Raw genomic sequence first — 27,500 nt, forward strand, 5'->3', positions numbered from 1 at the left:
ATGAACGGAAAGTTGCTCTGAGGATAGGATGGGCCAGACTTGAGCAAGCAGAAAAGCCGTCCCCTATAATGTGAGCGGTGTGCAGCTTCTAACAGTGAGTTTTGCATAAACCCAGGAGGATTCTACTTAGGGGGTGTTCACTTTGTAAAGAGGACATCTCAGTACATGTGGGGTTATCAGACTCTCTTTTAGAAATGAAATGGTAACATTTAATATTATTAGCGAAAAGCTAAACATCATTCCTATCTTAAGGAAAACATTACATTATTTCCTCCTGAAACATGGAAGTCTGAGAACTCCACACGTCCTAGAGGAAGCACAGGTGTAAGAGCAGAAAGATGGGAGCTGTCATCTCACTCAGCTGCTTGCTAACATAACATTTCCATGAATGTCCCCACCTACACAACAGTGCTTTTGTGACTGCTCAAGGAGATCATCTGCTGAGGCTCCAGAGTGGTCCAAAAGGAAAGAGATTCCTCAGTAAATGTTTCAATCAGACATTCATGAGAACTCAACTCTTCAAATACACACTTGAAGAGATATCCTACTGTCCAATCAGTCATTCAGGAATCACTTTCTTTCCCAGCAGTCGTGGCTACAACACTAACAGGGTAAAACAGGTTTCCATACTGACCACACACATCTACATGGACATGCTTGGACATTGCACAAACTGCCGAAGCCTCGAACAATACACACTTCTTCAAATCCAAACACACACAGCTGCACCACCCATACAGGTCTCTATACATCAGCTCATTCTGTTTCCCAGACAAGGCCAGGAAAAGAGGCAAGATGACTTGAAATGACAATGGACGGTGTGTCAATGTGGCCTCTGTTGCTCTCGGTGCCCAGGTGGGACCTCGCATACACAGCTAGCACATGCTAGGACCACAGCTGACATTGGGTCTTCCATAGCCTACTTATTCCTTTAAGGCTCTACCATTGAAAATGTGCTGGTTGGAGCTGGAGAAGTAGCTCCATGGTTAAGAGCACTGGCTGCTCTTCCAGAAGACACAGGTTCAATTCCCAGCACCCACATGGAGGCTCACAACTGCCTCTAATTCCAGTTCCTGATGCCTCCATGGGCACTAGGCAAACAGCAAACGCATGGTATACAGACATACATGCACCCACACATACAAAAAAGTGTAATTTGGTATTTAAATGTGCCGTTATACTTTTGAAAAAGTCTTAGTCCTTTATCAACCAAAGATTGATGACAATTGTAAACTGAATGAAGACATGAGTATTGCTTGGTGGTAGAGAACCTGCCTAGCGTGTGCAGGACCCAGGGATGAAAACCAGCCACAGAAAGAAAGAATGAACAATGAGGGAGACATTCCAAGATGCTTGAGCTCCACAACCTCTGTGACGTGGTGTGAGCTGTAGGTTAACCAAGACACTGGGAAGCAATGGGGAATGTTTAAACAAGCCCAACCATTCCGGCACCAGAAGAATGATGCCAGTATGCTTAAAACTCATTCTCCAATTGCACACTTAGAGAGTCAAGAAAAACATGCTTCAAAATACAAAATGTTAGCTTTAAGCATATCTATTCTATCTTATTTTGGTTTCGATTTCAAACTAAAGATTATTTTTAAAAAATAGAGTCTTTTGACTATACTTAAAGAATTTGGGCTTTCAGTTCTATACATTTGAGCTTCAGGGGACATAGGTAAGGTGTTTATAGAGTCTAGAAGAGGTACAGTGTGGAGCCCACAGAGGTTTCCTAGTGAGATCTGAGCTTGCTCTACCCAGCAGGGCTGCATTAGAGGATGGCTTGACCATGTGTGTGGTTACCAAGTGATTGGAAGGGTCTGTACTTGGCTGAGCTAGGGGGAGGTCTTTTGCTCCACCCCTTGGCATTCCTATAAAATGCCCTCTAGAAGAGACAAAGGAGGCCAGTGGATAAGGATCCAGACCCTCCCGAAGCTATCCTGTGTGTCTGTCTGTCTCTCTCCCCTCTATCCTTCTATCTAAATATGTCTCACTTCTCCCTCCTCAAGAGTACCCTGGGATAAAAGTGAGAGTGGGTCTCCCACAGTGTAGAAAAAAAGGATGCAGAGGCAAGGGGTACTTACGTACAGGAACATTCTAGTAGCCAACAGTATCAGCTCATTTATTCTCTCCCTCAGCTCCCCCCCCAAAAAAAAAAATCTATAAAAATTACTACCTCCACTGTACAGAGGAGAAAGCTGAAGGAGAATGAAATTAAAACCCAGGTGTTTGCTTCCTGATCACACTGGAGTCTCAGGGATAGAGACAATTAATCAAACTGAACCGTGCTGCAAGTTCATAGCCAACAGGAGGAACAGAGCCCTTGACTTCTCCCAGCACTTTCTGAGTGCTCACTGCATGCCCATGTGGAGAACACGGCCTCCTTTTCCTTTTTGTCAGTCCAGAAGTTCGAGGCCACTACAACCATGAGGACGACATGGGTTTCCTACAGCCATTTCCCTTCCATGAGCAAACTACTTAAATCAAAATGAACCAGACGATGAGGCTGGGTTGTTTTCCCAGATGCTTCTCACGTCATTACTCATCTGGACCACAAAAGCAGATAACCAAGAGAAGGGCATTTTGAAGTGGGAGGGGAGGAAGAGCAGAGGGTGGTGTGCAGGAGAGGAAGTCAAAGGATCACCCCTAATTCTCAGTAGTGCCACAGAGGAGGGAATCGTGCTGTGGCTGTCCTGTCCCTAAGCCCTAGTGACCAGCACAAGGGGGCTTCTCTTCCACAGCCCCCAAACCAGAAGAACTGATTTCAGGCCTTTCCCTACACAGATTTCCACCGTGTTTTTGTTTTTGTTTCCCTTCCAAGGAAGAACCCCAACCTGAAGGTTTCGCTTTTGCACTGGTGGGACCAGCGCAGAAACTGCCTGTTGCTGGCTTTTCTCTGCACAGCCCCGCTGCAAACCTCTCTGTCCCAGCTGCTCACTGACATCGAAAGTCCAGGTTTCCCAATAACAAGCACCGCAGCTGTACAGAACAGGTCGCCAGAGACAAGCTGCCGCAAGGGTGACTCATCCGGCCCTGCCCTGCTCTGCAGTCTTGGCCAAAAGGCCGTGTCAAGTTCACCTCATCCTCGGGACTCACAAAATGAAGAGCTCAAACAACTCATCACAAGATGTTTAAAAAAAAAAAAACGGCTTTGAGTGGCGGGCGACATACCGTAGCCTGATTTGAATTAAGAATGTCGTCAACCCCCAGCACTGCCATCGACGGGTTTTATGCTGTTTACTCAAAGAAACTAAAACCCACAAAACTGACTTCTCCCCTCCCCATGTAAACGCCTGCAATTTATCTTCATTCTGAAGAGATCAAATATCCATCCGGAAGTACAAAGAGACAAACTGGTTTTGTCACACACAAAATCAATACCTGTAGCATCATCATAATGCTTAACATGCCCTAAGAAAGCTGGCAATCTCACATGAGCAAAAGGAGCACAAATGTGGGACACTGCCACTTCTGACTTCGCCAGAAGCTATCCATATGGCTCAGATACAGCAGTCATTTGTGAGCTCAAAGGGAGTCCAGGCAAAGAACCAATGCTAAACCCACTAAGTGACAGGATGTTGAGAAATACGGTATTCCCAGGGTCCCAGGGTATCATCCCATAGATTGCTCTTCACAACAGAGAAAGAAACACCTTTACCATGGGGGCATATGGCAAACACCATCACAACCTAGTAAGCAAGTCTAGCATTACCCAGAGTAGAAACGACACCATGTGATACGGTGGTAATCTGCTGAGCTGATGACCCACATTCTCCTGCATAGCTTGACAAAGGTATGCACTGATAGGATGGAGAAGCTGAGCCCGGCACAGGAAGCTGATCAGGATCCTGGAGCTATCATTACCCACAGCCCACAACTATAGAAACTAAAATTCAGAGATGCTGCTGAACAACTTTCTCAAAATCAGGCATCACGCTATCTGCAAAGCCCCTGAACAAAACGCGCCTGGTTCTGAAACCCAGATTCTTTAGCATAACCTGGCAACCGCAGCCATCACTGGGTTCTCCTGTTAAGCGTCAACTGACTCCTTGAAGACTATGCATGGACACTGCAGCTCACCTTGTCATCCTGGTCCCTCACTCCCTCCTTCCCTCTACATCTTCTCTTTTCTGATATGTTTCCCTGCCAAAACCAGGTTATTATGGAAAAGATGGCGTATTCCTTCCCTTGCTGCTAAAACAAAATGCCCGGCAAAAGCAATTTAAGGTGTGGAGGGTTGATTTGGGGGCAGGGGTGGGTCACAGTTCCAGGGTCACAGTCCATCATGGCAGGGACGGCATGGTCCCTGGTCACATTGTATCCACAGTCAGGAAGCAGGAAACAACAGGTACTTCTCAGTTCTCTTTTCCGTGGTTTATTCTTTCTGGAACCCCAACGTGTGGGATGGTACTACCCACATTCAGAGTGTCTTCTCACTTCAGCTAACTGAAACTAGATGAGCTCTCATAGATATGTCCAGAGATTTGTTTCCAAGGTGACCACAAGCCCCATCAAGTCTACAACACTCTGAAGCCACAACTTCCCTCCCCTTGTCTGCATAAGCTGTGGCCTCTCGGTACACCCTCAGAAGTCCACACTAGCTTTTAAGAGTTCCAACGCTGTTTGAAAGACCAAGGCCAAAGCCTCACTGAGACTCGAGGTGATATCTTAACTTTGAATTACGAAATAAAAGTCAAGCTTTAAGCTTCTAATACTCAATGACACATGACAAACGCGAATTCCAAAAGGGAAAAACGGCAGCATGGCAAGGAAAGATTGGACCGAAGCAAGACCACAAGGCCCAGACGGAGAAAGCTTCTGGTCCATGGGTGATATCTGGGGGTCATGGTGGAATCTCCCGGGTTCCCAAAGGGATTGCTAGATTGTCACTGTACTCCAGCTCTGCTGCCTGGAGTACACATGGCTTCTCTCTTAGGCTGGTTCCACTCCACATGTGCGGTACTCCTCGGCAGGCAGACATTCCATGGTCTTGGCCTCGCCAATGCTCTGGGGTCTCCATTGTAACCTAGGCTTCCCTTCATGGCTTCTTGGACTTCCTGCAGGAACTCTGCTCCTACATCACACAACACGGCCTCAGCCACTCTCTGGACCTGTGGTGCAAGACTCCCTGACGTCCCTCCATTCTGCGCCTTTCACGTTGCAAAAACCAGTACCACATGGACAATGCTGCCAATTTCTGATGACATCTTAGGATGGAACCTTGCCCTGTTGGACCACAGCTACATCGCCTTTATGTGCTGACCCCGAGGAAACACTTTAGTCTGTTGTTTTGAGCAGGGAACCTCCTCAATGACACTCTTGGTTTAGGAGCTCTCTGCAAATGAACTTGCATTTCCACAAGATGAAGCCTTTGATGTCCTGAGGGTCTTGGCCTCAGGACATCTTTGACAGAGTACCACGTTTCTCTTTAGTATCAGGCATCTCTTTTAACAGTTACAGATTCTTTGTTATCGGCACTCCTTGTCCGAAGCCTTAAACTCCCTCATATACATCTTTCCTCACCACATGTCATGTTGCTCTTATATTTCTGCTCTAAAATTTCCTGTCTCACGCATGTAGATATCTCTTTCCATGGAGCCCTGGAAAGAGCAGTGAGGAGTAGCTATGCTACTGCCTGAAGACCACCCTGCCTTGAGACTGCTCTGCCAAACACCTTACCCCATTACTTTTAAATTCATCTGAATACAAATTTTCATGGGTACAATGTAACCAGATTCTTTGCCAGGACATAATCTGAATGGCCTCTAGCCGAGTTTCCAATGGAGTCTTTGCTTCCCTTTGAGACCTCAGAACTCAGCCCTTTGCTGTCTGCATCTCTCTCAGCCTTCTGGTCTTCCAGACTCCTACCAGAATGGCCCATTTAAGCTCTGCTCAGTATTCAGAAGCTTCTCTAGCCCACAGCCCCAAGCTCTTCCACATTCTTCTGGCAAATCAGTTCCAGAGAACCATATGGGCAGCTTTTCACAGCAATGTCCCTACTTCCTGGGACCACCTTTCTCTCTTAGTGACTTTTCTCCTTGCAGTGACAAAATATCAGACCAAAGTGAAGGGTTTGTCTTGGCTTGCAGTTCCAAGGATACTGTCCATCATGGAGGGAAGGCATGGTAGCTGATCCCTCTGCATCCAGAGTCAGGAAGCAGAGAGCAAAGAATGCTGGTACTCAGCTTGCTGTCTCCTTCCTGTTCAGTTTTGAACCCCAGCCCATGGAATGGGACCACCCATATTTAGGGTGTGTTTTCCTACCACTTAATATAATTTAGATACTTCCTCAGTATGACCAGAGATTTCTAGGATGATTCTAAATCTCAAGTTGATGATCAAGATGAACAAACAGATGTCTAGAAGTGTTTGGCTATATTCTAGTCAAGAAAATGAGATCAATTATATAGCTGGCTTTCTACACCATTAGTAGCAACAGGCCTGTAGAACAAATTTGAAAGAGTATGATCACTGTATTACTGTTGTAGTCATTAAGATGAACGCAATCAAGCAATCAGTCACATGAAATGCTTGCTCATGCTCCATTATAACATCAGATGGAAGTCATTGTAATCAGCTTTTAACATCCAGACCTCTAACCATTGTATAGCCAAAGATCTGCTCAGTGATTCTAATTATCATGTCCGCCTTAGTCAGACACAAAAGCTTTCGTAGCTGGGTAGTTTCACAGACAAACGAAATTGGTTGTTCACAGTTCTGGAAGCCTAGAAACCCAAGCTCAAAGTGCCGCCATGGGAAGTCCCTGTTGCTTACACATCTCTGTTCGTGCGTCCTCTCTTGGTAGAAAATGGTGGCAGCCCCTCTGGGGCCCCTTTCAGTGTATTAATCCCATTCATTTATTTATTTTTTTATTTATTTATTTTTTATTTTTTTGGTTTTTTTGAGACAGGGTTTCTCTGTGTAGCTTTGCGCCTTTCCTGGAGCTCACTTGGTAGCCCAGGCTGGCCTTGAACTCACAGAGATCCGCCTGGCTCTGCCTCCCGAGTGCTGGGATTAAAGGCGTGCGCCACCACCGCCCGGCTTAATCCCATTCATGAGAGTGGGGTCTTCACGACCGCCACCTCCCAAAGACCGCACATTTTCGTGTCTGTTGCTTTGGGGATTATGTTTCAACATTTGAGTTTGAGAGAGCACGCATATACTCATATGATAGTAATACCCCAGATCTAACCACTGATTTGCCCCCAAAACCTGATCTTGGCGTTGTATAAGCTAAAACTTGAATGCCTCCATAGGCATCCTCTCTTTCACCCAATCACCAGGCCCTCGGGAATTCCTGTTTACGGTGCCTTTGAAATACATCTACAATTCCATTTCTTTTTTTTTTCTTTTTTTTTTTTTTTTTGGTTTTTTGAGACAGGGTTTCTCTGTGTAGCTTTGCGCCTTTCCTGGAACTCACTTGGTAGCCCAGGCTGGCCTCGAACTCACAGAGATCTGCCTGGCTCTGCCTCCCGAGTGCTGGGATTAAAGGCGTGCGCCACCACCGCCCGGCTACAATTCCATTTTTAAGTAGCTCACTGCCACTTCTGGAACCCAAGTCACCGTCCATCCTCACCGGCTGCCAGCCTCCTGCTTGTCCCCTTCCCGTTCTTATCTTCCTTCTCTGACTCAGTAGACAGAACAATCTATGTGTATACATGTGTCTATGTGTAATATATACACATACATATATATGTGGAAAATATATGTACGTATACACATATATATAAATATATATACATACATACATGTTTGTTGCTGTGTTCTCTTCCTAAATAACATGTTGCCAAATAATCAGCACCAAAAAATAATCTTCTGCACCAATTAAATTGTGACAAACTACAGACACACACACACACACACTCACGTGCACGCGTGCACATCTTAGATTAGGAAAAGTATCCTGCAGATGACATTTTTCTTAAAAGTGAGTGCCTGCCAATATAGAATACTATAAAGGGTAAATGCGGTCTTAAATGCTGAGTTATTCACAAAGTTGCCTCAATTCCTGAAGTACATACATGAATACAAACCAAAAACAACAATGGTTGCGCTTGTACAAAAATTTTCCCATTTAGAACTCAAATCTTAGTCACAAAAGTGTTTTCTCCATGTAGGGAACCTGAGCTGACTGGCGGTGACGTTAATACACTATTGACCTGAAGGACTCCCTCAGAGAAGTTGAAATGTGATTCAGGAAGATCTAGAAACATTGCACGGGACAGAAGCGAAGGACAGAGGTAAAGGACAGAGGGACACCCACCTTAAAAAGTTTCTGTTTGTGGTTCTCTACAACTCAGCAACCATGGACATGATCTTAGCAGCACCAAACTACAGCAGAACAGAATAATCAGAAGGATGCTGGGTTTTAGCCACATCCTTCATGGGGCCTTAACTTCAATCGGCTGCCACAGAGAGCAGACAGCACCAGGCAGCCGGTGTACAGCCTACATGCCATAGTAAGGCAGCTGTCCCTATAAACCAAGCAAACACAGGCAGCCAGAGCGGCCTGAACACAGCTGCCACTCATGAGGCGGCAACAGGCCACACACGGGCAGTTTAACAAACTGTTTTGTTTCCGCCTTGGTTTTTGCTAAGAAAAAGAACTTGCGGGTTTCATCTTAAGACGCTGATAGAAGTTTTTATCAATTACATAAGAGTATCCGAGGATAATTTGTTCCTGCAAAACTGAAAAGAAACTAGACTTGTTACTCACATCTGTTCTCCTTTCTTCCAGATCTGGGAGACAGAAAGCCTCAAAACACTAAATGCCACAGAGCTCCCAAAAATAGGGTTTAAAGACCTCGATGCCAAGCACTAGCAATTCACTGTCAAATTTTCTTTGAAACAAGGAAAATTAGAGGCAAGCCAAGTTAGTAAATTGGGTCTAGAATTGCCCAAATTTGGGCAGCTCTTCCCTGCCCTTATGCTTCAGGCACAACAGTCCAGCCCCTCCCGGACGCCCCTCTTGCAAGGGTGCATTCTCGGGTTCAAGCCTTGGAAACTGGTGCTGACCCCGTAAAAGAGTGGTTCTCAACCTGTGGGCCGTGACCCCTTTGGAGCTGTGTATCAGACATTTACATTATGATTCATAAGAGTAGCAAAGTTACAGTTATGAAGTAGCAATGAAAATAATTTTACAGTCGGGGGTCACCATAATAGGAGGAGCTGTATTAAAGGGTCGCAGCGTTAGGAAGGTTGAGAACGGCTGCTGTAAGGATCCCTGTGAAAATACTGTTAGCGCACATAAAACTTCAAACACACTGCGCCGCAGAGCATGGCAATTGCTCAGTCAATGGTCCTGCACACTCCTCTCCTTCAATCAGGCACACTCACTAGGTAAAATCAACATATCAACTTTTTAAACAAAAAATCACCTCATCCGCATCAGTTTTCAAACGAGTTAGGAAAATGGCTAAGCCACTAACCCTGGAGCGGAAAGAAGGTAGGCTGCCTTCGCTCCCAGCTAGAAGTGTGGCGGCAGACCCAACTCGGGAGAAAATAAAAGCCATGAGCTTGGTGCCTGTGACTCCCTTGGAGTCACCCCATGGTGTCTGCTGGCAGTTCCCTCCAGGTCTCCGTAACGGCACATTCTTTTCTACTTCCTCTCTTCCCTGACAGTTTACTCTCTCTGGCCACTCAAAGGACAGGACAGTCCCACATCTGCACTTGCCGGCTCACCTCAGTGCTGATCCACACACACCACACACTACTCCAGCCCACCTGCTTCGTTCTGCTCATCTCTGAACTAATGGGCCACTTCGAATGGTCTGAAAAGGAGCGAGCAGCCGCAGTGAATCTGATGCCAGCCTTCCCGCTGCCGCCACTGCCAGTGCCTCTCACGAGTAAATAACAATAACCGCTCTGCTGCAAACAGCGGAAAAATGGAGCAAGCAAATAAAAGGAAGCCGTCGAAAGCACAAGTCCTCACCTTAAAAGGCAAACAGATCTTTATGTGCAGTCCTTCCTTGTTGGGTCAACTCAAGCCCTGGCAGAGGGGATGGGGCTTTCACTGCTGCAGGATACAGAGTGTGTCCGCAGGCCCCTCTCTCTTTCCCCTCAACCCTGCCCCTTTCCAAGCTTCTGTCTGACAAGTTTCGGTGCCATCAGTTTAGGGCCTTGCTTTTTGTTACCTCCTGACCTCTTCTTGGAGCAAAGAGAATGATGAGGAACCCCTAAAGCTACTATGGCTTCCATCACTAACCCAGACTGGGGCGCTCACATCGGCTACCAACCGGTATCCTGAGACAGTCCCTTAGAGACTCTGTCTTGAGACAGGGCCTGGTGTGTGCTTAACACACACACACACACACACATGCACTCACACACACACACACGTTTCTATGATGATGTGAACAAGCAGCCTCCTCACCATATAATTTTTTCATGCCATAATTAGCCATTAACTGCCAGTGTTGCAGACTGGAGCAGGAACGCCTTGCTGGCCAACAGCTCAGGGGGCACGGGCTGCCCCCTGGGCCTCAGCAGCAGCTGAGCTCTGGGGTTTGGCATGGGTATACAGACGTCTCCAGGGATGTGGCTTTGCTCATATCCTCAGACTCCTTTCTTTCTTCCCGGAGCGAACGGCAACACACCACCAGCAGGTCTCCCACTGCTCAACTACCTTGGGTCAGGGTTGACCAACCGCCCTCCAACAGACTCCAACTGCTCACTCCAGGTCCCAGCTTATCCCCTCCACGCTGCTGACATCACAGCTGATCCCGGAATCTTCATCTCACCCCACCCCACACATCCCTCCCCAGCCAGAGGCCCCAAAGCAACACCTTATCATCAATCACCCTTCACTCCCTCAGGGAGCCCACAAAGGAGGACACACAGGGTTCTCAGAGCTACAGATTCGGGGAGAGAGTGTCAATATGGCCTGCAGCCTTTCCAAGAGGCTAACCACTCCACAGGGGAAGGGCGGCCCTCCAGTGTGCAGTTCTAAAGAGAGGCTGTCTGTGATGCTGTAGTGAATGGCTTCTCTGTGAGGTGAGGCTGGGGGGTTGGGCTAACAGATGAGAAAGATGAGAAAGTGTCTTTCAAGGCGCTGCATCCATCCCTCACTGCTGGCCACTGATCTTCCCGTAGAAGACTGACATTCGTAGGTTTCCCCATCAGGCTTTTCACTCGCAGGACGTGTGTTCTACACTGGCCTTGGGCCTGCTGCATCACCCCACAGCAGGCCCTGCAGGGCCTTCTCACACGCTTTTAGATGCTCAGACAGGGTCATATCAGTGTAAGCAGCAGTTGGTAGTTTACGCTGAGTGTAGACTCCACATCTGTAACTCTAGCACTTGGGAAGCTGAGGCAGGATCAGGAGTTCAAGGCCAGCCTCTAACACGTAGGGAGCTCAGTACCAACATAGGCTACACAAGACTCATAGAACAAAACAAAGGAAAGGTACTGGCAGTCTTGCTCCGCTGTCTGCTCCCCTTCTGCCTGATGAGAAAAGACTGAGGCCTTAGGAATATCTGACGTGGAAAGGGGGATTCGACAGATGAGGTCCACAGAGTGTGGAGTGTGATTTCAGGAACCTGCAAAGCATGAGTAGCAGGCACAGCATGACTCCCTGTTCACAGCCAACTCAGGAGGCTGAAGCTGGAGGATCCAGAGTTCAGGATCTCCCTGGGCTGCATAAAAAGACCCAGTTCCCATCCTTTCCCCCCCCCCCCCCGCAAAAAAAAAGTAAAAAGGGGAACGAGGAAGGGAGAGGAAGAGAGAAAAGAAATCAAACCGGCAGGCTCCTTCAGACCTGTGTGCCCTTTCTTTCTAGCACACTTCAGGAGGATAATTTATGCTCACTGTTTCCCAGGCCTGCAGACGCCACTGGTGCATCACACACCAGCTAGCAGTCAGCCTCGGGTGGGGTGCCTTCGGCTTTCTCGTGGCCTCACCTGTTCCTAGGTGCAGTCACTGCTCAGTGAGTCCCTTCGTGTCAGTTTACACTCACACTGCCTCCTCTCAGAGAGGCCAAAGAAAGAACCCCACGATCTAAGTAAAGGCATTGAACCCAACTTCGTCCTGCCTGCAATATTCACACACAAGATGACAGTAAGTGATGGGGAGAAACTCTGTAAATCCGTATTTCAAATCAGACTCACGGGCCATGATATAAGTCGGTAAGACAAGTGTGTCTTCAGCTCTGAGCATTCAGCGGTCTTCTGTTTTGCTTTCTGATTCATGCCCACCCTTCCCCCCACCCTGGTGTGTGTGTGTGTGTGTGTGTGTGTGTGTGTGTATGTGTGTGTGTCTGTGTGTCTGTGTCTGTGTGTGTGCGTGCCAGTGTGTGTGTGCCTGTGTGTGTGTCTGTGAGTATGTGTGTATGTGTGTCTGTGTGTCTGTGTTTGTGTGTGTGTGCGTGTGCCTGTGTGTGTATGTGTCTATCTGTCTGTGTGTCTGTGTGCTTGTCTGTGTGTATGTGTGTGTATGTGTGTGTCTGTGTGTCTGTGTCTGTGTGTGTGCGTGCCAGTGTGTGTGTGCCTGTGTGTGTGTCTGTGAGTATGTGTGTATGTGTGTCTGTGTGTCTGTGTTTGTGTGTGTGTGCGTGTGCCTGTGTGTGTATGTGTCTATCTGTCTGTGTGTCTGTCTGTCTGTCTTCTGAGATGTATGAGGGAGTCAGAGGTCAGCATCAGATGTCCTTCTCACGCTCTCCATCTTATTTTTTGAGACTGGGTCTCTAACTGAACAGGGTGTTCAGTTAGGCTACACACCATGTTCTGGGGATCTTCCTGTCTCCACCCTAACCCCGTCCCCAGCGCTAGGACTGTGAGCACGCACCGGACACACCCTGCTTTTACATGGGTGCTGGGCATCCCAGCTCGGGTCCTTGGCTTGAGTGCCTGGGCACTTCGCCAGCTGAGCCATTTGGCTGTCCTCTGCTGCTCTCCATCGCTCTTTTCACGACTCCAGTGGTCTCCAGCACCCTCCAGAGCCTTCGACAGTGACAGGAGGAAATTATATGGTCAGCAAGCAACCAAGCCGGCAGTGGCGGCCTGGAGCAGGGTCAGTGGCAGAGCTAGGGGTGGGTCCTCCCGACCCACCATGGTATCACTGCCCACCCTGTTCCCACTTCTAGATGCCACCCCTGCTCATGACCCACCCGCTCATCCCCACTCTCACACCCTTTCTCAGTAGAGCACTCCCGGATGCAGGTCCCAGTCTGTGGGAGGTGGCCTAGAGAATTAGCTGCTTTGCCTCTGTGGCTAAAGTGTTTTGGTCCCTCCTGAGGGAATTTTCAAATCTAATGGAAGACTCCTCGGGAAATAAACGCGGTGAGAGCATGCACCCTTGCAAATGCATAGTTTCAATCTCTGTGAGACAAAGGGATGAAAACAGATCTACCGGGAAACTAAGCGTCAAGGCCGCACACTTTGACCTGCTCAAGGTCTGGAAACGGGCCTACTAATGAGTAGAGATCCATACAGTTAAATCTGCAAAGAGCAGTTTAGCACTCTTTTTCCTAAGAAGAGCACATGTTTGGTGGGAGTTCAAAGCCCAGGACTTCTGAATCACATCTCTAAAAGGGATCAGGCTCACTTCAAGGCAGATGGACTGCTTCATGATGTCCACCTCAGTTGCTGTGGAAGCTGTTTACCCCAGAATATGAAGCAAACTCGGGTTGAATTTATAAGGGGGTATAAAAGAAGTCAAAAGAACTTTCATCTTTAAGAAGGACAAAATAATCACATAAAAATACGTTATGCTAAGTGCTAATGAGGTGCCTCCCTTTCAGACACGCCTTGAACTGACCATAGGGCTTCTCTCACAGACAGAATTCCAGGACAGGCCCCATGGAGTTCTTGTAGCTACAGGTATGTGCTACAGCCACGACGACTCCTGGTATTTGTCATGATTTAGCACTGCACTGCGGTGACATAAGGGTCAGCGAGGTCATGACCCCTGTAATGTGAAGCAGGAAGTGGTCACCTCTTGGAGTAAAAGTTAGTAGCACAATGACACCTCCACCCCCCCATGGCAGCTGGAGGCATTCTAGAGAAAACAGGAAATGACTAGTGAATGCGTCTGAGCAGCCGAGAGATATTTCAGAGAGCAGGAGTCTAAGATGCTTCGTTCTTCCTAAGACACTCCAAGTTCCTCCCACACTGTTCAGATGCAGCCCTTCGCCTACCGGAGTCTGGGGCTTCCCAAACTCTGCACCCGGAGCAGTGTGACTTCCCTGCAGTCCCCCACCCACTGGTGCCTGACACAGGGACGGGACCCACCATGCAGAGAAAGATGACATACTCAACAGTGGGCCTTGCTTTGTTTGGAGGTGCTGGTATTGAATGAACCCAGGGACCTGTACACGCGAGGCCAGCCCTCTGCCACTGAGCTGCACCTCAGCCTGTATGTGTTGCTCTGAAGCAGCATTGTCTTCATAATAGTGAGAAATCTGACTTCCTTGTTCATCCACTAAGGATAAAGAAAAGGAAAAGTAGGCTGAAGAAATAGTGGCCTGCCCAGGCAAGGCTGTGCCAAAGCTAAGAAAAAAAAAAGAGTTACCATCCAAATGGATCTTTCTGCTTACTTAGGCTAATTTCTACACAGCCTGCTCCTCCAAGAATATACGCAAACTATAGCAGTCAAGAATGTCCAGAGAGGGACAGACAGATGGCTCAGTGGTTAAGAACAATTGCTGTTCTTCCAGAGGACCTGGGTTGAGTTCCTAGCACCCACATGGGGTAGCTCACAAACATCTGTATGGTTCAGGGGATCTGACATCCTTTTCTGGCCTCAGTGGACACTTGCATACGTGTAGTACACATGCATACTCTCAGTCCACACACACAGCAGAGAAGAAAATACTACTTGGAATTCTCAAAGAAAGACAGACATAATCTGCTACCCACGTGTTCTCATCTGTAAAGCATCCCAGCGTTGGCCATTAATTTATTTGTGGCTATACATGTAATGTTCTCCTTCCCACTCCTGCAGTAAAGCTGTGCACAGGAGGATGGGGACCCTTACACCCTAAGGGTAACACAGAACCTGGCAAATAGCAGACCCTCAAAAAATAATCTCAGTCAGTGAGCCATGGTCTGGAGTTTTCTTTAGGCACCACTCATTCCCATTGCAGTGTCTTCCCAATACTGACCTCCAGTGGAGCCCCGTCATTGAAACAGCAGCCCCTCCGGTCCTGCCTGTTGGCTAACACAGCCACCGCACTGTCCACTCACTGTCACGGCAGTCATATCACAAAATCCTTCCAGACTGTCGGATGTGTGGAAAGGCAGACACACAAGGGGGGCGTTCTTGGGAGCATTTCTGGTGAAAGGAAATATAAAGAGACAGGAGTGCCCTAATGGGCCGGGAGACACCCACTCTCTCACTAATGGTTCCAGCCAAACTTCTTCTGTGTACTTCAGTGAGAAGCCGCTCATGTGGGCCCTGTGAACACACCACAGGGGAAGAGGGCAAGAGAAGCCATATCTCTCTGAAATGATCGTTGTTCAGACAGAGCTTTGGAAGTAAGGCAGGAGTGTGGTCGTGTATGCCGAGTGTAATTTCTCCTTCATCGCAAGTTGAGTCTCCACATAATTCCTACAGAGAAAATCAGGGAGTTGAAAGCAAAACTCTTTGTGTACTCTCAAGCTTAACCTCAAACCTCTCCGGAAACAAACCAGCCAGTTGGGTTCTGTCTGTCCGGGCCGCTCTTTCCTCATCCCTATCAGCTCTGTGTCCTTGACTTCGCTTATCTGTTTCCTCCCGTCCACCCTCCCCGCTCTGCTTAGATCCCAGGAGTCATTCTACAGCAGTCTCTCCGGCTGGCTTCCCTTCCTGCCCTGCGCTTTCCCTATCCCTGCATTGCCTCTGTGCTCCCAGAACCCCACTTTCTAAAGCCACAGCCGGGACAGATGGTTAGTTACAGAGGCTCTGTGTGGCCTGTGTGCGGCACAAAGCCAGCTGCGCCTGCCGAGTTCTGCCCTGCTGCCCAGAGTGACTTCTACCATGCTCCTGCCCTGTGTGTTCCTCGAATGATGAGTCTCTTGTAGTTCCCAGAACATTTCACAATCCCTGTTTCCCTCAGCCTGGAAGGTACTTCCCTTCCTACCCCTGTCAGAGTAGAACTCTAGTCAACCAATGCTCGCCTGCTCTGACAGCTGTTCTACTCCCCACCCCGTGAGCGGTCTCCTCGGGGCAGGTCTCCTGGAACAGCAACCATCTATTATAGACTGTGGAGGCCCAGGGCTTCCTACACTTTTTTCACCACTCATGGTACCTCAGAACGGTGGCTATCCATACCTGACCACTTGAAACTTTTGGACTTCCTCCTGTGTTAGGAATGAGACACAAAGACTAGTTCAGAAGGTGGGCAAAGAGGCACCTACCTAAGACTAAGGGTGAAAGAAAGGGGTTCTAAGTGGTCTTCCCAGCGCTGTCTTGGTTATATTCCCTTTATCTGCGTGAGACTGAACTCAGTTCCTCCCCCTGAATCCTTATTCCACAGGGGCCACTTCCAGCTCCTGCGTTCATCCTCAGACCGTGGAGAGAACTGGGCACACGGGCAGGTGTTCACAGGGCTTGCTGGACAACGGCCAAGGGGGGCAAGTAAGGGAATCAGGAGCACAGGCACAGTCCGTGAAGTCACACACGTGTGACCTCGAATGAATGATTAACACTGTTAATGACCGAGGTGACATCAACAAAACACTCTGCCCAGAGCCTGCATGGGTGAATTCTCAAAAAGCTCAGAGCCTCACCACAGGCATGCAAGGATGAGTGTTCATCGGCCCAATAAAACTCAGAGTCTCAATAACGTACGCCATCAGGTTTGCTGACTCCCCGCACAGGCTCTGGCTTCCTGGGGCACGTACCTCCACTCTGTCCCACTAAGATAACCAGGCGGGACAGCACTGATTACCACAGCAGGGCATGGATGGGTACAGCAAGTCACATGATCATAAGCATGAAAGAGCTAGGGAATGTGACCTTGCTGCAGACCCAAGATACTAAAGGAAAAATCTCATCACTGACATCTACAGTGAGAACTGGGGAACACTGCTTAGAGCAGGCAGGTGAGTAGGGTATGTCAAGCAACAGAGAGACTGCACCAAGGTGGGCAGGTAGAGATCAGGCCAGTACGGGAAGCACTTGTGGTGTTGGGAAAAGAAGCAGGCTGGAGCCCACACACAGCGAGCTGGCTGCCCAGGCTGCGAGTCCACGCTTACAGTCACGTGAGGAGCGGAAACCCAGAGGGTAACAGAGTAAAATCTCTATCTTAGCAAGATCGTTCCAGCACCCATTCAGGGCTCTTCACATTCCACTAGGAATGTGTTTATGTTGTTAACTTGTCAAAATTACACGTGCTTTATTTTTTTCATTACTTTTGAAAATTAAATGTTTTTATTTTCTTGTTTTTTGTTTTTCTTTTTTTTTTTTTCTTTTTCTTCCCCCTGAGAAGGAGAAATACGTTACTTTACTCTTGGAAACCAATCTACCAGAGAACCTGAGGACGCTCCCAGCACACCCCACCCGCACCAGGGCAGCTGGCCCTTCTTGTTGGAAGTGGGAGGCTGTTTACATCACGCCCAATGCCTTGAGTAAACTGGCAATTTATCTGGACTGTTTTTCATCTGGTTACTTTGTAGACTCACTCATAGCGGTGAAGGAAAGCATACATTTTTTTTTTTAACAGCAGGAAGTTCCATCCATCTGATCCATCTGATCGCACAGGTCTGCTAAAACCAAGAGCCCAGACCTGACAGGCAGGCAGGAGGAAAACCCACCACCTTGATGACATATCACCCCAGAGTCTCTATCTTCAGCTGAGCTGAGGGAGCACCTGAGAGTGTGCCCCATGTCACCCATGGAATTAGGAGATGACAGCACCCAACTTCTCAAAGACTCTGTTTTTCTGTGACTAGCCCTTTGAACTCAGTATTGTGTTTGCTAGCGTGAGGAATGCCTCGGAGATACACGCATCCAGCTCTGGTACACTACACGTAGAGTGCCCACCATACTGCTGCCGGGATGTGCCCACATTTCCTTCCTGTGCTTCACCAGAAAGTGGCTTTGCTTGTGTGAGAGAGATCAGAAAGGTCCTAGAGAGCCAGAAGATCTTTCTAGTTTAAGTTCCCATCAGTAAACACCTGTGTCACTTTTGGCCAGAGGCCCAAATTCCCTGCCTACTACCTCACCTCAGCTTTCCCTTAGTAAGTTGCACTGCCTCTAGAATTTTATATATATGGTCTAGATCCATAAAAATGTGCGTGTGTGCATATATGCATGTTCGTATGTGGTCCTTAATTAATGTCAGAGTTCTTTCTACTGTTATTCCCACCCCTGGGCTCTGCCTGTCTCCCTCTCCTAAAACACTGTTCCTTCCCCATGAATGAAATGCCAACTTACCCTTTCAGCTACAAGATAAAGACATGACTCATAATGATGTAACCAACAGGGACCCACGGCAAACTGTATGTAAAAGGGAAATGCGCACTGTTTTAATAAGCTACCCCAAGAAGAGGAGCAGGGCTTCTTACCACATGCTATCCCAGCTTGTCCCGACAGATGACTCCGGATGACTACAGACAGACCCACCCTGTTTCACAGCCACAGGAAAGGGAGCGGAAGAAAGCTCTGCTGAGCCCCACCGTGACCTTACCCTTGAGTCCAGCTAGCAGATACTGCAACTGGCCGGGCCCAAGTCACACACCTTCTAAGTGGCAGGAAAGTCAGGTCTGTCACCAGAAGGCACGTGAGAAAACTAGCTGGGCAGAGTAAGCAGTAATTGCTACTGCCCACAGACTTCCCTCTTGTTCCAGTTCGCTTCCTCTCTAACCACGCGCACCGTGGGTGCAGACATTCCATATTGCATTTCCTTGAGAGCAGCACTAAGGAAATTCTCCAGAAATACTTCACACGGTCCTCTAAAGGAAAGGCTACCCCTGTGTTTGGATTAAGTAGGCTGGATTTTCTCATGGTGGAGGTCACAGTATTCAGGCTGTTTGGTCCATGGCTTAAAATCAGCATTCTTCTTCAGTCTATGAAGTAACTTATCAAGTCCCATTTGAAAATTACGTCATCACTGATAATCAGTGCAAGGGAGCCACTCAGTTACTATTTTTCTTACTGGGCTGGGGAGGGAGGGAGACACCCCCTTACCTCCACTTCTCCTGAGCCCTGGAATATGAACATCTCATGTGAGACACCTCAGATTCACTTAGAATTTAAAAAGTTATGGCATACTGAGCGATAACCATTAGCAACAAATATCCCCGGAAGACTCTCATGTTAAATTATCCATCATAAAACAGACCCACCAGAATTGTGTTTCTAGAGAGGAAAGGAATGTAGCTTTCTGACAGGGAAGACTTTGCTATCTATCCTCTGACCCTGGCTAGAAGACCTCCTCCACCTCCTCTCCCAGCCCAGGGAAAGAGGATGTCATGGACTCTCCTCCCGGTAACAGACAATTGACAGTTCCATACTAGAAAACGGTGTGAGGGGTACGCCTGAGCTTTTCATCCTGCCATTATGAATACACCCTGAGAACACCACGTGAAAAAAAGTTAAATAGCCCGCAAAACACCTCTGCCCACATGAGTGACCATGCTCTATTTTATTTCTGAATAACTATCAAAATATCCAGGCATTCAGTACATGACACACCTGAAGTCTTGCTGTGTTAACTAATGTGACATAAATCTGTACTTGTTGATACACAGATAACATGAAAATGAGTGGTCAAGTCCTTGGATACTATTGCAGTTGCAACCAGAGCCCATGCACAATGCTGAAAACCCAGCCCAAATTAACAAATCAAATATTTAAAAACTGCAATAGAAAACAGTAACTTCTCTTTGTTTAGAATAATTTTTATTTTTCCCATTAATCTTTGCATAGGTTTTTTTGTTGGTGGTGCTTGCTTGGTTAGTTGGTTTTTTTTGAATACTCACTATATGTATCACTATATATATATCTCACTATATGTAGCTCTCGCTGTCATGGAACTCACTATGTAGACCAGGCTAGATTGGAACTCAGAGAGATCCTCCTGCCTCAGCCTCCCAAGTGCTCAGATTAAGGGGGTGTACCACTTCTACCAGCCAGCACAGACTTGTTTTTAAGTAGAACTACTTTGGAATTCTGCAAGGCTGCACAGGTATATTTTAAACTGAACAACAAACCTCTTACTGTTTCTACCCGATAACACATGATGAACCAGAACCTAGGGTTCTTCACTGAAGCGTTTTGAAGAGTAACACTGTATACTTTTTGCATGTTTGGGAAAATTTTTAAAGTAGCCATCCAATATTTAGTAATCCAGGATTCACTGGGACAAATAGTGACGTGAGGAGAGTTTTAAATGCCTGTCTGGAGCCAGCAAGGTGGCTCTGTGGCTAAAAGCCCCTCCCACTAAGCCTGGCAATGCTGAGGACCCATGTGCTGGAAGGACAGAGCCGACTCCAGAAAGTTGAACTCCGACCCAAGCTTATGCCACGATGTGTAAACGTAAATGTGTATGAATGGACATTCACACATACAAATGAGTAAGTCAACATAATCTTAAATGTAATGCCTCTTTGTAGATATGGAAAAAACCAACGGGTTGTCAAAGAGACAACGTTATTTGAAGCTCGCATGAAGTTGTAGTACTTAACTGAGTTCATCTTTCAAACAGCAACATAAAAGTTACAGAGAAACATTTTAACTAACCATACTCCACCAGCTGGAGAGATGGCTCAGCAGTTAAATACTTACTGCTCTTACAGAGGACCCAGCACCCATATAGCTCACGACTGTCTATAATTCCAGTTCCAGGGGATCCAACAGCCTCTTCTGACACACAAGTAAATAAATATTTATTTTTTTACAGGCTATACACTAGCTCTCACTTCCCACTGACACTGACTACTACTGTCACCTGTGATTTCCGCTTGTCTGGGCAAACAGTCCTTCAAACACTTGGGTGGAGCCACACTGAACATCTTGCTCTGCAAGCCACGCTCCCTGGCTCTGTGGCTTCATTCACCCGCCCTGGCCTGGAACTGGAGGATGACCGCCCAGGTGTGGGACTCCTGTCTCCGAACACACAGCTAGGAGCATCGGGCTGTACTTTTCACAGCACCAGACAGCTCAGTTTCCACGGATCCTCTTCTCTTTCGTTAGTTCCTCGCTCCTGGGCCTGGTGGACTGCTACCCTACTCTGCTGTCTGTTCTCTGCCTCCAATGTTCTCAGGTCCCAGCCGACCTTGTTCAGCTTGTCTGTGACTTCTGCCTCACACTGCTTCTTTACTCTCTGGAATGCCCTCCCTCGCTCCTGCAACAACCCCTCCCCAGCCAGCTCCTACAGACCTGGTGAGCCTCTTGTGGTGAGCCCTTAGCAGTCCTTCCTGTGCCTCCTCCGGACAGGAGAGCTCTTTTAATGCTGTCCCTGGCTCTGTGGCTGTCTTGGTAGTATCTACCAGTGTTCTGACGCATAGTAGGCAGTCAGTAAATATCTGAATCATTGCTTAAACGACTCTAAATGGAGACAGTATTTAAAACTCCCTAGGCCGGCTTATTGACTCTCCCAATTAAACATAAAGAAGGAATTCTGCACTTGGGAAGTGTTCATTGCAAAGAATATAATAAAATAAAAATCTCAGCCAGGAACTAAAGCCATTGGATGAAATTTACCGAAGTCTATATCTAAGACAATAATCATTCCATCATTATTTTCAGATAAAGAGTTAAATTTGGGAAGTTGACTGCCTGTGATGATGACTTGAAACCTATTGCAAATCTATGGGCTTTCTAGAAACTCCCCCCCATCAGACTGTCTGGGGAAGCTGCACCAGATGTTCCCGACGCTAGTGTGCCCAAAACAAGCCTCGAGTTTCTGCACGTGTGACAAACAGAAGCAAAAGGCAAAGCTGTCGGCTTGTGATGAAGGCGCAAGACAACCACCACCTTGTTATCTGAAATGATAAAGTACTTGCAAGTCTTTTAAAAAAGATGATAAATGCCCAAAACACTCCAAGTTTTATCGTAAACTCTTTGAAGCAGAGGACTATTCCTCGTACACCAGTAAGACTGACTTGGTGAGGCTGGGCTAAGCTGAACTTCACTGGGGACGTCTTAGCTTAGTTCCACCCTCACAGCCTCCTCGGAGTCCCTAAGGCTCGCCCGGGCCCTGCTGGAAGCCTCTTTCGTTTTCTGGTTCCTATGATCTAACCTCCAGTTCTTGTTGATCTTGCGCCATTGCCGGGGAATGTGGGAATCCACACCCCGACTTAAAAAAAAAACCGAGGGAAGCTGGGCAGAGCCTACATTCATTGATTCAAATTGGATGTTTTAAACACTGACTCTTATCCACAAATTTGGATTTTGATACCTTCAGTTTTATGCCTGATTGGCAGTTTGGAAATAATGAATTTCAAGTAAATTATTTGAACCCAGTTTCCTCCTTCTGCATTTTCCTACAGGAATGCACGGAAGGCATTGCGGGCCAGCTGTGCCTGAGTCCCCTTGTCTCTGTCCACATGACACAGGACTCACTAAGTCTCCTGTCCTTACCCACAGGCCTATTAGGAGCCAGTTTAAAAATCAGTTTGAAAATAAGTGTTCCCTGTGGCACGGAAGAGTGGACTTTCCCAATTACACTTAGCAGGCAGCAGTGTAGGATTCCAGGAGTCCCTTCAGTTTTGGGTGGGGGTGGGGCGTTCAGAAAGGAGCTGGTCCTTGACAAGCAATAGGAAAACGCTCTCTGTAAACATGACTGTATCCTGAGTAGGTGTCACTCAATTTGAAAAATACTCCCCTTGTGCACACAGCCTAAATGATGGGAGACTGTTGTGGAATATTATTTTAAGGTGTGTTACTTTTGTTTATGTTGCATTTGTTTAACTCTGTGAAGCTGTGTTACTGTGCCTGTCTAAAACACCTGATGGTCTAATAAAGAACTGAACGACCAATAGCAAGGCAGGAGAGAGAAATAGATAAGGCATCCTTAAGCATAAGGATGTAGATACTGGTCCTTAAAGTATTCTGCGGCAGGCTGGAGAGGCAGGTCAGTAGTTAAGAGCACTGGCTGCTCTTCCAGAAGACTTCGATTCAATTCTCAGAACCAACAGGGCAGCTCACACCTGCCTGTAACTCCAGTTCCAGGGCAATCTGACTCCCTTTTTGGGCCTCCAGGGGCACTAGGCAAGCAAGTGGTACACAGACATACAGATAAATAAATAAATTTTTAAAATATATAAAATAAGCTGTGGCCCAGAAAATATCAAGTTGGGTTTTTTTTTTTTTTTTTTTTGTTATTTTTTAGAGGCTATGGATTCACAAATAGTACAACTAACAGAGCAGGGGAGACCCGGGGTGTATTATCGGGTCATCTGAAGCATGGTCTTCCTTTAGGAAGTCTAGTTTACACTGTAGGTTGAGACCCTGAAAGTTACTTCAGGAATAACTGAGTGTGCATCATTTATGTTAAGGCTGATAAGGGTGTGTGTGACAGTTGATGTGGATGGTCTCCTCGGTTGGACTGAGAAGCACAGAGAGACCTGTAAAGCCTACCTCTGCTGAAGCCTGTGAGGCCATGTCCAGGGAGGATGGCACAGGCAACCGCCACCATTGGCTGGGGGCCCCACAGGATACGAGGAAAATGGAGCGTACACTAACGGGTAGGACCTTGAGTTCTGGCTCCCCCACACCCCCCATGGACCAAAGTCACCAAAATCTAGCAAATAAACACTTCCTTCCTGTCCTGAGCTGTTTTTGTCCGTTCTTCATCACAGTAAGGGAAGGGTCGCTTGGCCCCCATCAAATGCACCGTCTGCTCTAACCTTCTCACTTGGGGTAGATTTACTAAAACCTGCTCAGCCCATCAGCTGATGGAAAACTTTCTTACACTCACACCAGAAAGAAGAAATCACTAAATGGCACACAGTCGTACCGGACCATGTGATTGTCTGACACACAGATTTTCTCCAGTGTGACAAATACACATTTAAACAGCACTGCATCCTTCTCTGCAGTCTTCTTGTGTTGTTGGCAGCGGAGGTTTCCATAGTAATTAGCATATCTGATTTGGGAAACGTAGACCTTACTTCCTGTCTGGCAGTTTCACTCTTGACCCTATTCTAGCCGCTCAAAAAAAAAAAAGTTCAAAGAAACGTGGACCCTTTAAGCAAACCCGGTTGGGCCTGCCCTGTTCTGAAGAGCGGTTCTTCGGCCTTTGGTGACCTTTCTCTCTGCTCAGTGGCAGTCCTTAGTCACGTCGGCATCCCTGAGGTTGACCAACTGGGACTTTCCATCTTAGCCACGTGAGCCTCCTGTCCTGGGAAAACCCTCAGTCCCAGGACGGCCTGGGCTGCTGGCTTCCTGGCACCCATCCTTCCACCCCGGGGTACCCCAAGGTCCCCAACGGCAATGACAGTCCAACAGGTGACCAGATGTAGGGCTTATTCTACGCTGCTTATGTGGACTTTGAGGCTGAGGCACTGTGGGAGATGCTGTCGTTTGTGAAGTGTTGGTTGTTCCGGTTTTCCTGTCAGGGTCTGAGGCCTTTGTAAATTCCTGTTGCTGCAACTCACCACTGGCCTGGCCTTTGTCTGAGGCTGCCACTCCTGCCTGTCAGAGGCAATTGTGCCTGAGAGTGGCATGGACCTGAGCAATACGAGGTGGTTTTTTTTTTTTTAATGTTGTGAGAGTGTCTCTAGCATTAACATGTATATTCTTCTTTAAAAATAATGTTTATTCTGTATATGAATGTGTGTCTGAGTGTATGTATGTATATCACGCATGTGCCTGGTGCCTGCGGAGGCCAGAAGAGGGCATCAGAGCCCCTGGAACTGGAGTTACAGTCAGTTGTGAGCCACCGTGTGGGTTCTGGGAACCATCTGGGGTCCTCTGCAAGAGCAGCCAGTACTCTCCACTGCCGAACCATCTTTCCATCACCCCAACAAGGGTCAAACTGACTTTTAAACCAGTAAACAAACTACGCATTTTAAGAAGCATCCAAAAGACGTGGGGGAGGGGGTGGCAAGAGGTGGACAGGAGGTTCTGGAGAGCCTCTGGTGGCAAGAGGTGGACAGGAGGTTCTGGAGAGCCTCTGGTGGCAAGAGGTGGACAGGAGGTTCTGGAGAGCCTCTGGTGACAAGGTGGAGCGTAACAGTGACCGAGCTTCAGAAAGAACCCCAGAGCTGCCCTAGAACATGTGATGTAAGACAAGAGATTGAACCCCTTTCCCTTCTGAGACTGAAAACCCTTTTATCCTTTCAACTGTCTCAGACAGAGTGCATGTGGCCAAAGAGATGAACGCCGGTGGCCATGTCCCGACCATACGGCAGCGCCCCCCCCCTTCTTCTCCCAACAGCTCTTGTTCCAAGCAGCTGCCTTTCTTTTCATGGTAAACTTGGTGTCCACTGAACTAGGCCACAACGTCTAGTGGCCTGAGGGGATACCAGTGCAGATGTTGCCATGACCGTGTTTTTTAAACGTGACCAACATTTCAATCTTTCTGCTGTGTGCAACACAGACTGCTCTCTATGGTGCGGGCTAGCCTCAGCCAATCCGTGGAAGGCTTTAGGAGATAGCACTGAGGTTTCTCTCTGGAGATGGACATCTCAACACAACACAGGGATGCCCACGACTAGCCCATTGCATGGCAGAACTCACACTTGGGGCTGCAACTGGAACCCTAGTCTGACAGCCCAGTTGTCGGGCTGCCTTGCCTGCCCCACCCTTGCCAGCCAGACTACAGAGCTAATTCCAGAATGCCAGCGTCCTGTCTCTCCTCTCTCCCTCCCCCTTTTTCTCTCTACTGATTCTGCTTCTGTTTCTCTGAAGAAGCCTAGCACACTTCCCCTACAAAATCTCCCACACAATAACACACCACACACACACACACACACACTTGGCAAAAGGCACACTAGACAAGAAGGTTCATGTTAGCAAGAAATTTTATAGAAAAGTCTCTTAGAATGCCAGACACCTGGGGACACCATCAGGCTCAGTGTTTAACCTGTGACACCTGGGAACACCATCAAGTTCACTGATTAACCTGTGATACCTGGGGACACCATCAGGTTCAGTGTTTAACCTGTGACACCTGGGAACACCATCAGGCTCACTTTTTAACCTGTGACACCTGGGAACTCCATCAGGTTCACTGTTTAACCTGTGACACCTGGGAACACCATCAGGCTCACTTTTTAACCTGTGACACCTGGGAACTCCATCAGGTTCACTGTTTAACCTGTGACACCTGGGAACACCATCAGGCTCACGGTTTAACCTGTGATACCTGGGGATACCATCGGGTTCACTTGTTTAACCTGTGACACAGGAATTCCAGAGGAAGAGAGAGAGATGGGGAGGGTGTGGACACCAGAGAAATGGGATCCTCCTGAAGCAAATGGTACTTATAAAGGTATATAAAACTATTGCTGTGTTTTAAGGGTTTTTAGGGGAAAGGTGACTGCATTGCAGAACAGTCTCTGCTGCACACCCACATTCACTGTGGTCAGGAGTCGTCTCCACTGTGCAGCCTGGAAGGAGCTCCCGTCGGCTGACTCGTGTCTACGCTGCCACTTTCGAAAACACCTTCCTTCTGATCCCAGGGCAGGGATTTCCCAGGGTTTTGCTCTGAATTCGTCCCCTTTAAGACCGCTGAAATGGGATTAAAGAGAAGGCTCAGTGGTCCAGAGCGCTGGCTGTTCTTGCAGAGGACCTGGGTTTGGTTTCCAGCACCCACTTGTTGGCTCACAGTCATTTGTAACTACAGTTCCAGGGGATCTGATGGACTCATCTGACCTTTGTGGGGGACTGCATACACGTGGCACACAGACACACAAGCAGGCAAAACACTCATCCATATAAAATAAATCTTTTGAAAATTAAAGTAACAATAAAAATAAAGTAACAATAACAAAAATAATAATAACAAAAAGTTTTATTATTATTGTTATCCTCTGAAATGGGGCAGGCATGCAGGTAAAGGTGCCCGGCCCCAAGCCTGACACCTGAGTTTCATCCCTAGGATCCACATGGCAGAAGGGGGAAAACCGACTCCAGAAAGCTTTCCTCCGACCTCCACATATATGCCATTGCTCATGCAAACGCACATGCACAAATAAACAAAATGAAAAAGAAAGAAAGAAAGAACGATCACTGAAATGCTAACTCATCTAGTAACTTACACAGCGCTCCTTCCCAGCAGAGGCTCCTTGGCAGTGCCATGTTTCGCTGGCATCCTGACAGACCAGAGAATGTCCAGTGGCTGCGACCCCAGCTCAGTGGTGGCCAGGAGCACAATGCTCTCCACACATTAGCGCCTCAGTAAACTCCATCTCTTGCACGTGTTCAGACAAAGGAAGCTTGTGTTTCCCCTTCAGTGTCCCATCTTGAATGCTACCATGATGAACTGCCCTGGAGTCATGGTCACTAGCCAATTGTCCTCCAGCTTCAGGCTGGCTCCTGGTGGTCCTAACACACGGTTGGCATCTCCCTTCCTAGCTAACTGAGCACATCAGCCTCCCTCAGACATCCTGGTCAGTCCTTTGTGTCCATCTTCA

At 47.7% G+C, this 27,500-nt stretch overlaps 1 protein-coding gene and 1 long non-coding RNA gene across 6 annotated transcripts in view; one reads left to right on the forward strand and one right to left on the reverse strand.

The window, feature by feature from the left end:
* The window catches only part of Pde10a (phosphodiesterase 10A), a 187,792-nt gene that overhangs the window by 126,101 nt on the left and 34,191 nt on the right, over nucleotides 1-27,500 (reverse strand). For 3 of the 4 annotated variants that reach the window (XM_059272858.1, XM_059272857.1, XM_059272856.1), the window contains exon 1: nucleotides 10,373-10,710. The exons of the other annotated variant lie outside the window; for it this stretch is intronic. In XM_059272858.1, the coding sequence (XP_059128841.1) occupies nucleotides 10,373-10,375 (3 nt within the window). In that variant the 5' untranslated portion in view covers nucleotides 10,376-10,710. Of the gene's footprint in view, nucleotides 1-10,372; nucleotides 10,711-27,500 lie in introns of those variants that run through there. 4 annotated transcript variants of the gene reach the window in all.
* LOC131918665 (uncharacterized) lies at nucleotides 10,755-18,672 on the forward strand. 2 transcript variants are annotated; one of them, XR_009381049.1, is made up of 4 exons: nucleotides 10,755-10,992; nucleotides 11,777-12,122; nucleotides 16,451-16,551; nucleotides 18,401-18,672. It is a non-coding gene; the product is annotated as an uncharacterized LOC131918665 (long non-coding RNA). The 2 variants fall into 2 exon arrangements; XR_009381050.1 differs by having other exon boundaries at nucleotides 11,816-12,122.

This window comes from Peromyscus eremicus, chromosome 8b (genome assembly GCF_949786415.1).
Source record: "Peromyscus eremicus chromosome 8b, PerEre_H2_v1, whole genome shotgun sequence".
NCBI classification, from domain to species: domain Eukaryota; kingdom Metazoa; phylum Chordata; class Mammalia; order Rodentia; family Cricetidae; genus Peromyscus; species Peromyscus eremicus.